The following is a 15326-nucleotide window of genomic DNA, read 5'->3' as shown; positions in this document are numbered from 1 at the left end:
TCACCCTGCATGTGGAAGCTAAAGCTATCAGGAAATGTCATCACGTAAATGGAGACATATTACTTTAGAACAAAGTGGGTTATTCTACTCAATGATATTGGGGGAGTGGGGAGGAGGGACTTACAGAACAATTTTATGTACAAAAGATGTGACTAAAACAATTTTATGCTGAAAAGACTCTAATAAACAATGTCGTAACCAAAAAGTGGGAAAATGGAGCAAATGGAAAGAGAGTTATGTATGTACCAAGATTTAAATGACGTTTTTGGATGGTTTTGCAATGTGCATGATAATAATACCCGCTCAAATATCACGCTTACGTCAAAAATAAGAACTATTACTATATATTCAGTTGAAATAAGTCTATTCTTAAGACAAGAGGAACCCTTTAATAATTGATGTTACTTTTAAATGAAGATATTAAATGAAGATATTAAATGCTTTGAAGTATGTAGTTTTCTTATTACATACATTACATATACTTCTCACAAAAAATTTAGTCCTCATCTGGAAAGGCCAACCATCTTATAGAGCCACTCTCCCAGTGGAGAAGAGGGGGACCACTGTAATAATTATTTACCTCACTGATTGTTGTTTTCCTTTAAGTTGGGACAACAAAACCAGTTCAAACTGGCTGATGTTTACTGTGGGCATCCCAACACATTTCCATGTGGATGATGCAGAGGCATCCAAATATGTTGATGTGTGAATCAGATGAAAAGGCATCCAATAGTACTTCCATAATAACCGGTTGGAGGTGTCCAAAAGTGCTTACATGAGTTCAACATATTATTGGCTTATATCATTGTGAGGAAATGGGTCAAAGGAAAGACCAAGACCACTGTCCCGGGTTGATTTGAGCAGAAATTAACCCTCAACACTTGGATTACAAGTCAGACAATTTTCCAACAGAGCTACCATGATTCGATTGTGAAAGCAAATTGACCAGTGAATTAAGCAAATATCACAAGATGGATATTGTTCATTATCATAAGAGCAATCATTTAGCAATTTGGACATTTAATACTTGGTTGGCGCATATGTATCAGATTCAAGTTAACAAAATGTGCCATGCATATTTTTACTGTACCACCATTGGTACAATAAATCTCATTTTTGCTGGACCCAGTGTCTATTTTGCACAAATTCCACAATGGCACATAATAGCTGAAAAGTTGCATATGCAAATATAATATGCTCAACAGAATATGTTGTGACATCAAGAGTAGTCTGTCACAGTGTGATAGAAGTAGTGCACATTGGAGGCACAGTATCATAACAGTACTGTACATTGGGGTCACAGTGTAATAACAACTGTGAACAGTGTTATACCTTGGGTGAAAGTAAATTTGCCTGAATTCTAAATGGAGTTTTTTATCATATGAAAGACATCCAATTTTATCTAAATTCATGTGATTTGAATCAACCCAGTGTTTCCCTTTACGCACATTTGTGCGTCAGGGATGCACGCTGGAGAAAATTGACGCACACATTTTGTTGCCATGTGCTTTTTTGATGCAAGGGATTCGCATAATGAGATCAGGATTTATTTAATATCCAATGTGTTGTATGAAGGGTGGCATCGTGTATACTTCAAGCATAGGCATTGACTGGTTCCCTGCTTTGTTTACTCCCTATGTTGGGCTCCTCTATTCCTATAGCGGAGTGGCACGCAGGGAACATACAAACTAAGGAACCAGACTAGCATAGGCAATGTTATGACAGAGTAGCTTCCCCTAATCTTGTGAGCTCTCACGCGATTTCCATTGAGCTCAGCAAGATGTCATCTTGATGTTTAACCTCAATGCTTGTTGCACTAGAAAGTGATCTCCAGATTAAAATGTCATGCACTAAAAATCATTAGCGAAAAAAGTGAAGGAAGCAGAACACAAAAGTAACAGTGGATCTAACTTTAATGAAAAATGGAGAAAATAATTCCCTTGACTGGAATACGGCACATCCATTAGGATTACCGGTGTGACTTCTGATAGCATGATTGCGAAGACGCCAAAAGTAAATAATCCTTTCATGACAGAGTTTAAGAATTTTAACAAATCTGCCCTTGGTCGCCACAAGATATCTGGAGAACACATTATAACCCAAGACATTCTTTCACAACAAAGAAATCAGTAAACTTGCCGAGACAAATGCGTTTATTTGGATTACACAGTCACGGGGTCATTGCAAATTTTGTTGGTTTTTAACTTTGCTGCAATAAAAGAAAGACCGTAAAGTTCAAGTGTAATTTATTAGAAACAAGATGAATCATTAGCCTCCTTGATTTTTGGATAAATTTGTTCTAGGACGAAGTACAATGAAACCGATGATAGTACACATTTTATGCCAAGCAGTAAATTGACTGCCATTCGGTTAAAAATATTTATTAGGCTTTTTGTATTGGCTTGTATGTAATATGTTGGTCTATAACATTGCTTCAAAAATATTATAAGGAGACTGTTAAAAGTACGATTTTAAAAGAAAAATGAACTAATAAAATTATTCTTTGAATGGACAGTGCATTTGTTTGTTAATTGTGCATGTTGGTTTATTTGTATATTTAGAGAGAGAGAGAGAGAGAGAGTATGTTGTGCAAGTTGCAATATCCTATTTCAAGCTGAAAAAGTACGAGTCGGATGAAAATTTGTCAGTATATTTTTGACCCCCCCATTTTTTATTTGACCCCCAGTTCAGACACCAAGGTTTTTTTTTTACCCTCAGTTTTACACCCCTGGGGGATACACTGTAATCAACCAATGGAAAAATTTCTTATACATGGAAGATATAATAAGGCAAGTTTAAATATCCATATATTCTAAATAGTGACATTACATAAATTAGGAAATGTTGTAATTATCATTTTCACACTAATTAGTACATACTTAAATGCTGATGTTTTTCATAAATTTCACCATTCTTCCAAACTAACTAAAGTCCGGAAATGTTAAAAAAACTATTTGACATTAACCATTGCTTGAAATAATCAGGATGTTAGGCATAAGCAACATTCAGATATTCAGTTTTTAATTCAAGGGTGCCAGTTTTTAATTCAGTTGCTGAAGTTGCTTGAAATTCCATTCTTTCTCAGGAGTGCTCCAAAAGTAGTGATGAGATGTATTCAACAAATTCAATAAGTGACTAATCAATAACAACAACATCTGCAAATGGCAGACAAATTGATTCGAGAGGGAATGAAGAGAGGCAGACCCACTCTTTTTAAGCAGTTCTGAGAATAAAAGCATACATTAAATAAAAAGAGACTAAAGTGAATATTGGTGATCAGCTTTGGTGCTGGAATACTTAGAAAAAAAAGAACTTTGGGTAAAGAACAAACTAGTTCCTTTCTTTTGCAGGAGTGCCCCAAAAGTAGTTATGTGTAACATTTGACAAAATCTGTTAGTAACTAATCTAATAACAACATTTGCACATGGCAGACAAATTCATTTGAGAGGTAATGAAGAGATGCAGGCCTGGCCCCCTTTTTTAAGCAGATCTGAGAAAAAAAAGCATGCACTGGATAAAGATAAGATTGGTTTAATACTGGTGACTGTTTTTGGAGCTGGAATTTGACCAGAGAACATGTAATGAAGACAAACTCAGATGTTGTGGATTTCTATATTAATTGGTAAGAAAAGTGCCTCATTCAAGAATATACTTGTATATAATTAAGATTGGCAAACAGAACTAATTTGTTAATTACAACTATAATGTATGAATTACCTGTTACTTTGATGTTGAAAGGCAAGCCTATCGGCAGCTGTCCACAAATTTCTCCTGATGGTCCATATTTTTCAAACAGGACTGCCTCAAACACTTTATACTGAGATCAAAGTGAAATAAATATTATTGATTAAACTAAAATGTTACTCACGACAAAAGTTTCCAGAAGGAAACTTAATTGTTACTCATAGTGTCAGTAACTTATACATGTTCCTACATGTTATGGTAAAAAGCAACTTTCCTGAGGCTAAATGAATGTAACAAGCCACTGTAAATAAATAAATGAAACTACAGTAAAACAGCTTTCTCCATGTTCTAACTGCATAAAGACAGTCAAACTATAGATAATACTAACTACCATCACCTATTCTAATTACAAGTCTGAAATCTGAGTTAAATAAAAATTTTCATTACCAACTCTGCTTTTATTAAGTTTAACATGCTATACAAAATGATCTAAATTATTTCATAATCATGTATTTCTGTTTTCAGGTGCAATCAAGAATGGCATGAACTATTCCTGTTTTCAGATGCAATAATTAATAGTCTGAATTATTAAATAATTTTTATTTCTGTTTTTGATGCAATGAACAATGTTCTAAATTATTTTTAATTGTTTATATCTGTTTCTGGATACAATGAAGAATGGTCTCAATTATTAATAAACTATTTCTGTTTTTATCTGCATCAAAATTTGTTTAAATATATAAACTCAACATTTACAGCAAAGTCTCCTAATTATTAAAGTTTTGCACCTACAGAGTATGATATGGTTTTATATTTGTAAGTTGTGAAGGGAATAAATAATTCAGATCGAATGTAGTGCACTGGAAGTCCTATATACAGCAGTGTACCATTTACAAAAAGTTTTACTAATATTTGTGTTTTCCATGCAACTAAAAAGAAGTAGTCTCTCTTTCTACACAATCGATTATAGAGTTCACAATCGATTATCTTATTGGTTCACTTAACCAACCAATGATCGGTTATTACTGATAACTGGAACAACAACAATACTGGATACATGTGGACAAAATTAATCTAAAGTTAGATGGAACAGTGTTTGTAAACTATTATGTAATCATTTCCTAAGTAAAGAAAACGGATGTTTTCAATAACAAGAATATCTCATTGAAAGCATTATATCTTGAAATCTCCTTGGAACTAAAACTTTCATTTAAATTCTTGTATTGTAGATACATGGAACAAAATACTCTTTAATGTTTTACATAATTTCTTCGTAAGATATCTATGATCTTTTATGTTTAAAAAATGGTTATTTTATATTTATATTTCAATGTATATGAATGGACCATGCAGGCTGAATTAAAGATATTTAATCTTATCTTTAACCCTAACTATCTATTTGGGTCATTGTCAAACTATTTCAGCTTACACAAAATGTGTGTGTGTGTGTGTATCTGTGTTTGATTAGGATAATTAATGTAGCTCTACAAATTATTCAGTCATTTCATTTTCAGAAATTTCAGGATTACTATTTATTTTATAAGTATCACAATGCACTACACTATAATCTTTATATAAACAGGTTTGCTGTTTTCTACACCTACAGTCATTATGCTCTGTTACATGGGTAACAAGAAGAAAGCAAATTATGACAATTATTGGAGACAATAAATACATAATGTGCATTATAATGCAGTAGCATGATCCCAGTGATTTTTTTTTGGTGAAAATCTTTACTTATAAAGGCAAAATGGTAATAAAAAAAACATCAGATATATTTTTTAGTATAAATCAACTACATTATCACTCTGAAAATAAAATACAGTTCTTTGAGATGGTATATTGGGGACCCTGCATACTTTAACTGCCAACCATGTCTCTCCTAACATTACATTTCACCATGTTCTAGTTTATATCAGCTCCATCCTAAATCTATACAGCAAATGTTTAATCATGACAAATGTATGAAGTTTACATTTCTGTACACCATAAAGGGGGATGATTTAATTTTCAACATTCTTCTTTCTTTCTCTCTCTCTCATTCTTTCTAAAGCTTTTTTTCTTCAAAGTTTAGGATTTTATAATGATTTAATGACTTGAATTATTATTGTAAAACAATTAAAAACAAAACAAAAATCAGCAAGCAGTCGGGTCTACTCCAAAACCTCTTCATATGTAAATCCTAATTAGTAGATATCCATACCCAATTTGACACATCCTAATAAGTAGATACCCATACCCAATTTGACACATCCTAATAAGTAGATACCCATACCCAATTTGACACATCCTAATAAGTAGATATCCATACCCAATTTGATACATCCTAATAAGTAGATATTCATACCCAATTTGACACATCCTAATAAGTAGATATCCATACTCAATTTGACATCCTAATACTGTTGGTATATCCCCACATCTTGCATATTTTACCATTTAGAATGTGAAGAAAAAGGACAACAAGAACGCTTTATTCTGATACAATATTTCAGTGTATAATGTTCTAAATTAAGTTTACTTTACTTCTTATTTTAAATAATCATGCAGTCCATACATTTCAATGTTACTGGCTGGTCAATTTGTTCAAGGATTATGTCACACTAAAAGCAACCAAAATACTAACCCATACAATACATGAGTGTCCACTGCTTAGAATAAATAAGGGACATACAAATTAAGAGAACACAGTCTGTGCAGCCACATTTACTAACATGGTGACAGATCATAAACAGGTAGCAAAAGGATATGATGCAGAGCTGGACATTAACCATTGCCCAGGCTAACTTAAAGTTGAATTAGGCAAGTAAAATTACATTCCATGTGACTGACCACATATTATCAAATGGCTGAAGGACTAAGTATCGAATCACTTATCAAAATTTCAAGATTCTAAATATCAAACTGTCAATTCTTATTAGATAACATCAACTTTTGAAAATCAGTTTAACTTTGATTTCACTGTAAAGACAATTATATTGACAATTTCTTCTAACAAGTGATAATTACAGTTCAACAGGTGAATATCACCACTAACTTGCCCAAAAGGACAAATAATTTTAACTAGTTAATGTCCTGACCTGTGATTTAATGACAGATGTCTAAAGGAATGGGCAGAGATGACAGTCACAACCCTGTAATTCTAACCTTTTGGATAATATACTCCAAGCTATAGAACTTAACCAGTCCAGACTGATGCATAGTGATAAGCATGTCATTGGAAACTGTGGCATTGGACACATCAATTCCATACATCTGTAATAAGAAAGTGAACTCACATGTAAATTAATGAAGTTGAAAGTTTAAGTACAGGATGATTAATGTTCATGTAATATATGTACTTATCTTGGCCAATTACTTATACTGTAATAATAAACAAAATAAATTCATGTATACACTTTAGGGCTGTTCCATTTAAACATGCATGGTACCTAAGGAAGGCACTTTTTAAAAATGTATGCCAAGGTACTCAGATTACAGGGTTTTTATAAAAACAATACAAAATTCTAAATTGCATCTATGGGTGACTACTCCACATTAAAGGTGCCTTCCCTTGCTCCCAAGTATATTTTATTGGAACAGCCCTTACATAAATTGGTTCAATTTACTTTCTCAAAAAATCATACTACTGAAACTGGACAATGTACAATACAGTGATGGGCACAAACAACACAATTCACAGTTGATGATGTCAACATCATGACACCTAATGTGCAATATTAAAAGAGAATAACTCAAAAACTGAGTATGACACTTTACTGGGGTATTCAGTATCTTGTAATATGTACTCTGGATTGTATGACTTCTTTGAGTCTGCTGGGAATGGTATTGTAAGGAAATACCTGACACCTCTTTCCTCAGATCTTGGCATGAAGAGATCATCTCAGACTTATATTATGGTATGCCAACATTTTCAATTATTTTGAGGTCAGATGACTGATGGCCATTCAAATCTGTGATGGTTGTTTCTCTGGCCTAAGACTATGCAGAATAGTGGCAATGTGCCATGTCATCTGTCATTTCATGTCAATTGTCATCCATCATTACAATATTACATTTAAGATCTTTCATGAAAAGACCACTCCCTTTTTACCACCAAATTGGTAAACAATGACTCGAGCATTGGTCCAGACAAAAGACTTCTATGTGTTGGATGAAGATAAGAATGTAATAAACAATTCAGTATTGATTAATTGGTTAAATTTATGTTTGTGATGTCTGCAATAGTTGTGTCATTTCTGGCACAGCAATTTACACACAGACAATCCAATGGTTTGAATATTATTGTATTTGAAAAAAGATAAATATTAACCTGCCTAAACAATAATGAAAATCTAGAATAGTAAAAGTAATAGTATTAAAAAGAGAATAGTATCTCTAATATCTCCATATTGAAATGTATACTGCATACTAGACTACCTTAAAAATACAATCTGAGAAAGACAATCTTAGAATGGTTCTATAATATATTTATTATATACTGCATCTTAATTAACCTTACAAATAAATCTGAGAATGGTTCCATAAGTTTCATAATACACTGCATCTTAAAATATCTTTACAAAAAGACAATCTGAGAATGGTTCCCTAAAACATTCATAATATACTGAATCATAGATATCACTTTCAGAAAAACGACATGAGAATGGTTCTCCAACATATTCATGACATACTGTGACCTCTTTTATTTGATGAATATCATGTCTGATTGATGGTTTTGTGAAAAACTACATTTAATCTGTGTCTTACATTTGTGGATATATGTGGATCCAGATAGGGGTCAAACAATCACTAATGAAGCATTATTGCTCACTGGGTTTTTAAATGCAACTACATGGGCATGAAAACTGGAACAACATGGAAACAGTGAATTCACAACATACAGCTAACTTCATTGTCTACCATTATTTTACACTTAACAGTGAATTCACAACATACAGCTAACTTCATTGCCTACCATTATTTTACACTTAACAGTGAATTCACAACATACAGCTAACTTCATTGTCTACCATTATTTTACACTTAACAGTGAATTCACAACATACAGCTAACTTCATTGTCTACCATTATTCTACACTTACCTTTTTATTTATCTCTAACATGCCAACAAAACGCAGGGGACACACATCAAATATTACCATGGCCATCATTATGCTTGCTTGCAATCCTGCCTGAATAATAGGATTCTATTGAATAAGTACTACATTATTTGAAACAACACACTTTGGTAAAATATATGTAAGTTACTTTACAATGTAATTAAATAAGCATTCAAAGCAAAATCTTTGAAACTTTGGAGGAAGCTAAACATCAATTATAGAAAATATCGATTTCAAAAATGATAAAAGCCAAATAATAAACAGTAATCAGGAGTAGAAGCGCAAAATTGACTGCAACTTGATGTGTTATGTTATATTGTGAGGTATTTACTGCTTGACTAAAGAAAAGTTTTGCCTGGCATAAGCAAATCATAGCTCTTGTCATCATAACCAGTCTTCTTTTAACCAAATGAAAACGACAATAAATCTATGTATTACAGCATCTGATGTGGTATTGATTTATACAATAATGAAACCAGTTTCAACAATCACAATGAATGTTTTTTCTGGCTTCAGAAAAGTCTAAGATGCCTTAAATAAACAAAACCCCTCATGAGAATCAGATGCATCAGCGATCCACTGGAATAATGAATATTCAAAGATATACCAATAGCTGATGGAAGACCCATGAAGCATGACAATTTGTCACTTAAAAAACAGTCTTACATACCAGGCAAATGATTCAATGGCACTTAGATGTCAGTCTTACCTGCTAGCTAAATGATGAAAGTATCTTGAGAATGACAGTCTTACCTGCCTGGCAAATGATGTAAGGGCACTTAGAGTGGATGTAATCACAATAGATTTGTTTAGCTCTACCCACGAGATTTCCCTGCGGAAAGAAAATTAACAATAAAGACTGCTTAGTATTAAGTTTACAAGAGACATACAATTTGAAAATATGAAAAACAAAAATATTGAAAGGCACACTTTTTTTCCCCAAACAACTCATATTTTGAAAGAAAGGAAGCATTTAAATGATGGCAGTAGAAATTCTCTTAATCACTGAAAATTAAGATTCTGCTTTCACTGATAAGCTCAGACTTGTAGAAGGACCTGGGAAAGACAAATGAATATTGTGTAAAAGGTTGTTCATGAGGAGACTTGGTATATTTATGAACAATCTAGAGTGCTGGGTTAATAACAATCAAGTCATCCAAAGTCCATGAAAAACCTTCAGTGGAGGGAAGGGGCAATAAAGGTGAAATAGTTGGCCATAAAAGCTCATTGTGCCTTGATTTTCCATTATTCCCCCACCCCCTTTTGTTCTATTAACACTTGTGTAATTTTCCCCTTTAAAGAGAAAGATTGAAAGTTTGAAAATGAAGTTTTATGTTCTATATTTCACTTTTGGTGTTACTCTGATGATCGTGATTGTTAGATACTGCATTGTTATGTAAGTAATTCACACTGAAAATCCACATATCATCCTTGAAAGTCAATTGAAAATCCACATATCATCTTTGAAAGTCAACTGAAAATCCACATATCATCCTTGAAAGTCCATTGAAAATCCACATATCATCTTTGAAAGTCAACTTAAAATCCACATATCATCCTTGAAAATCAATTGAAAATCCAAATATCATCCTTGAAAGTCCATTGAAAATCCACATATCATCTTTGAAAGTCAACTGAAAATCCACATATCATCATAGAAAGTCAACTGAAAATCCACATATCATCTTTGAAAGTCAATTAAAAATCCACATATCATCATAGAAAGTCAACTGAAAATCCACATATTATCCTTGAAAGTCAATTCAAGATCCACATATTATCCTTGAAAATCCACATATCATCCTAAGAAGTCAACTGAAAATCCACACATCATCCTTGAAAGTCAATTCAAGATCCACATTTTATCCTTGAAAATATAAGTATCATCCTAGAAAGTCTGCATATTATCCTTGAACAAATGAGCGAAAATTTTAATTTTTGTAGCTAAATATAACTCTAGGGACATATCCAGCTTCACTACTAAAAAAACTAATAACTTTTTAAAATATTTTATCAAATAAATATAGAAAATTAAACTTCTGCTATGAAACAGTTTCTGTTTATGAATGTAACCATTTCTGTGTTGCTATTTTATAAAATAACATTATTCAACAACTGTGGTAGTAAATATTTTTGTATAAAGTTAATAATCTGACAGGAAAATATACATAAACTGAAATTTAAAGTACTTTGAACAGTATCAATTTTGAACTTTCTACACTCATTTCTCCTAATTTTTTGCCAACTTTGCCCTATTCTGCCAGGATAGAGAAGTCTTTTTCACCCCAATATATGAGTCCAACATAGACCCTGGTCAATATCAGTTCTGCTTACCTGAATTTGTATAAGTTACTGAGGTATATCTGCTGCAGAATGGCCCCTGTCTTGAGATCATAGCGAATCAGCCAGGAGTTTGAAGTGATACACATCAAGCTTCTCAGGTGACTCTGATGACTTAATGGCAGACTCTCCTGTAAAGAAATTCAAAATTGTGTAGTTTTACTAAAAGTATTCTTAAAAATGTTCAATACATATAAGGTAAAACTGATTCCAATTTTTTAAATTTCACAATTTTATAATGTTGAAAAAGTCTTTTGTTTTCAGAGACTAAATTTCTCAAATCTGTTTTTTTCCTGCCCTGTTCATTATTCAAAACTAAATATTTTTATTTTAAATGAAGACCAAGCAAGTCCATAAACTGAAAAGTGTTGGGAAATATGACACTTTTTTTTTATAATGGCATGAAAATCAGATTAGACCATTTATGTATGCATATCATATTTAATTTGTATTATTCAACAGGTTATTGCTAAATTATGCTTGCAAGTTTTTGTCCCAAAAGAGGCTATGTCAAAAAAGTTCAAAAATGAGTAAATAATTTTTTTCAGAATTGCTATGATGGCCTAAAATTTAAATCAGAGCATATACATATGCCTACTAAAGTTATCATTCTCAAATGTTTTTCTAATCAGTCAAATTGTTTACCATTTTTATACTGTCAGTACCATATAATACAGTAGCAGTTGATAAGTCGATGCTTATAGATAGTCTAACCCCACCCCATCTTATATAATATAATGGAATATACATTGTTTATATAGCCCTGGATAGTTGTTTTCTTCAAGAACTTCTAAGAGTTTTCAATTGGTAATTTTTTTAACCAAAACTCATCTTTCTCTCCATACAGTATGTTGCTTTGTTTATCAGTGCATACATAGTTTTATAAAAATTAAAGAATAATGCTTAAGTGTGCCATAACAGCGACGGGACAAAAACTCCGTCTGGTAACTACCATCATCATTTATCCCCAGTTCATTCATTTATATTTTGAAAACATGCCTATAACAAAAATTCTCAATTTAAAATGGGATTTATTGCTTTGTATTTGCTCACACAAATTTACAGAGTTTGGGCAAAATTCATATTTCTCAATCAATTTAGGAAGTTTCAAAGATAAATCAACATTTTTTCTTAAGTAAAGGATTCTAGGACATGTACAAACCATTTGTACATGTATTATTTCTGCAATGTATTTTTGGTTCTTATATATTTTTCTGAAAATAACAAATAACTAGAGCCTTTCACAGATTTGCAGTGCTAAATATGCACATTTCGGAATTAGTGCTAATTACATGTGAACCACCTAAATAGTGAAGCTATTGTCTGTTTACACATGAATTGGTTAAATTTCTATATGCAAGTTTTCGAAGTAAAATTTCCAGGTCTTTTCCCTGGGTTTCTGTTGAATATTTTGTCAAGGCTCATTTATGACCCTTAATTAAAAGTACATTTTGGCTCTGAAAAACTATTATTTTGAGACTCTCAAGTAATATCTAAATTAAATATAGGACCATGTACTAAACTAGAGGAAACATGTGGAGGAATGAAAAAAGTATTTTATAAAGGGTTGTTTTCATTCTGACAAGAAGCCCTAAAAATGATATACCTTTGTGGAGAATAAAGGACTGAATTTTGTTCCACTTATTTGCATCTGATGGAAAATGTTTCCCAGCACCCATTCTTGGAATGGCTGAATTGCAAAAGATGTTCTTCCCTGTCGTCACTTTACTCAACACAGTACACTTATTGCTACACTACATACTGTACTACTTACACTCTTATTCAAAGAAACAGTGACACCTGATGTAAGCTTGGTACCACTAGGGTTTTCAACCTGCTGTCTCCACATAACATAATATTTACATTATCTGAACCCATTTTAGTATAAAGACTGCATAAGGTGCTAGTGTAAAAAAGCAAAGTTGACTGCCTTTGTCATATGTTCTGGAGTGAAAACAAGGAGGCGAATTAGGCAAAAGAAAGCTATAACTGATGTATGCTGGATGTTAAGCAAAGTAAGAAAACCAATGTGGATGAGAGCTCATTTATTGTAAGTGGCTAAGTTTTTGCTGGTTCTTTGAATTCATGTTTCATGGCAACAACAAAATCCATGAAAACATTATTTCCTGAAAATTAGTGATACTACAATATCTGAAATACTCTGTTGGACAACTTTATAATACACACGATTTTAATTTGATGCACCTAGTTCCATGATGTGCACAATGGAAAAAAAATGCAGAATAGAAACTCAATTAAAAGTTGTGAATTTCACAGCAAAAAGACGCATTAATAGAATCTGCATGAATCATAAGTTGCCAATCCATACTGAATACTATAAGAATTTGAGGCACAATGATCCTTTAATTGCTTAGTGTTTTAGAATAACATTACAGGATACCTTTTCCAAAAACAGTCTATTAAATTAAACATATCAACTGATTATGAGTCAAGCATGAGTGACAGCTGATTAAAAATCTTGCATGAGTGATAACTGCATAAAAGTCTAGCATGTGTGACAGCTGATTGAAAGTCTAGCATGAGTGATAGTTGATTAAAAGTCTAGCATGAGTGACAGTTGCATAAAAGTCTTGCATGAGTGACAGCTGCATAAGAGTCTAGCATGAGTGACAGCTGCATAAATGTCTAGCATGAGTGACAGCTGCATAAAAGTCTAGCATGAGTGACAGCTGCATAAAAGTCTAGCATGAGTGACAGCTGATTAAAAATCTTGCATGAGTGACAGCTGCATAAAAGTCTAGCATGAGTGACAGCTGATTAAAAGTCTGACATGAGTGACAGCTGGTGATTTTTAATTAAGTAAGCAGTCACTAAAAAGCTCTTATTTCTCTTGAAAGCTTTCAACTTAGGAAGTGTGAGCTGTTCTAATTAACCATTCTTATGTAACTAATAAACAGGAATGGGTGCCTTTAAATATATATAAAATGGTGATGCAGTTTTCCAGTGTTGATATCTCTTACCACAAACCAAACTAAGTCAGTGACAGTGACAACAGAGTAAGTGAGAGCAGAGTACAAATTTCTTAAATACAACAGAATACTTGTTCTTCAATTTATGCTAAGTTACCTATGCAAAATGACCATTCTTATATGTTCTACGTAATTCTACAAGCATATGGAGTGTATGTGAGTTTTTTCTGTGCATCTAATTTTAATGCAAAAAAATGTATTGGTTTGCCTCAGGATGAAACTGAATTTTAAACACTGGACTGTTGTTGGAAATTAAAAATAAATAAATAAGTACCACCGGAGTATATGCCCCAGGGGTTGTATGATTACTCACAGGCGGGACAGAACAGACCAAAGCATCCTCAATCTTCTGGTCCTGTCCTGGTGACAGAGGGGGCAAATGATAAGTCACCAATGGGTTTCTGGAAGAACCATATCTGCAAAGAAAAAAAATCATATCCTTAGGGTTTGAATAACATTACACAAAATTAAGTTAAAATTACAAATTCCATATTGGAAACTACTACTGGGAGCTTTGCAGAGAGTCATGCTCACTATAATGTGTTTAGCAGACAGTCATGCTCACTATAATGTGTTTAGCAGAGGGCCATGCTCTCTACAGTGTGTTTAGCAGAGAGTCATGCTCACTATAATGTGTTTAGCAGACAGTCATGCTCACTATAATGTGTTTAGCAGAGTCATGCTCACTATAATGTGTTTAGCAGAGAGTCATGCTCACTATAATGTGTTTAGCAGAGGGTCATGCTCACTATGTGTTTAGCAGAGAGTCATGCTCACTATAATGTGTTTTAGCAGAGAGTCATGCTCACTATAATGTGTTTAACAGAGAGTCATGCTCACTATAATGTGTTTTGCAGAGATTCATGCTCACTATAATGTGTTTAGCAGTGAGTCATGCTCACTATAATGTGTTTAGCAGAGTCATGCTCACTATAATGTGTTTAGCAGAGGGTCATGCTCACTATAAAGTGTTTTGCAGAGAGTCATGCTCACTATAATGTGTTTTGCAGAGAGTCATGCTCACTATAATGTTTAGCAGAGGGTCATGCTCACTATAATGTGTTTTGCAGAGTCATGCTCACTATAATGTGTTTAGCAGAGAGTCATGCTCACTATAATGTGTTTAGCAGAGGGTCATGCTCACTATAATGTGTTTTGCAGAGAGTCATGCTCACTATAATGTGTTTAGCAGAGAGTAATGCTCACTATA

The 15326-nt window shown here is 33.0% G+C and overlaps 1 protein-coding gene across 2 annotated transcripts in view; it reads right to left on the bottom strand.

Moving 5' to 3' along the window:
- The window catches only part of LOC149781386 (DDB1- and CUL4-associated factor 17-like), a 78147-nt gene that overhangs the window by 35725 nt on the left and 27096 nt on the right, over positions 1-15326 (bottom strand). For both annotated transcript variants that reach the window (XM_089935481.1, XM_089935482.1), the window contains 6 exons: positions 14430-14532; positions 11121-11257; positions 9540-9618; positions 8769-8858; positions 6832-6939; positions 3718-3817 (listed from right to left, as the gene is read on the bottom strand). In XM_089935481.1, coding sequence (XP_089791607.1) covers positions 3718-3817; positions 6832-6939; positions 8769-8858; positions 9540-9618; positions 11121-11257; positions 14430-14532 — 617 coding nt within the window. The remainder of the gene's footprint in view (positions 1-3717; positions 3818-6831; positions 6940-8768; positions 8859-9539; positions 9619-11120; positions 11258-14429; positions 14533-15326) is intronic.

Source organism: Sinohyriopsis cumingii, chromosome 15 (assembly GCF_028554795.1).
Source record: "Sinohyriopsis cumingii isolate HCF-2022 chromosome 15, ASM2855479v2, whole genome shotgun sequence".
NCBI classification, from domain to species: domain Eukaryota; kingdom Metazoa; phylum Mollusca; class Bivalvia; order Unionida; family Unionidae; genus Sinohyriopsis; species Sinohyriopsis cumingii.
The sequence above is the reverse complement of the archived record's forward strand: the minus strand, read 5'-3'. Positions and strand labels throughout refer to the sequence as shown.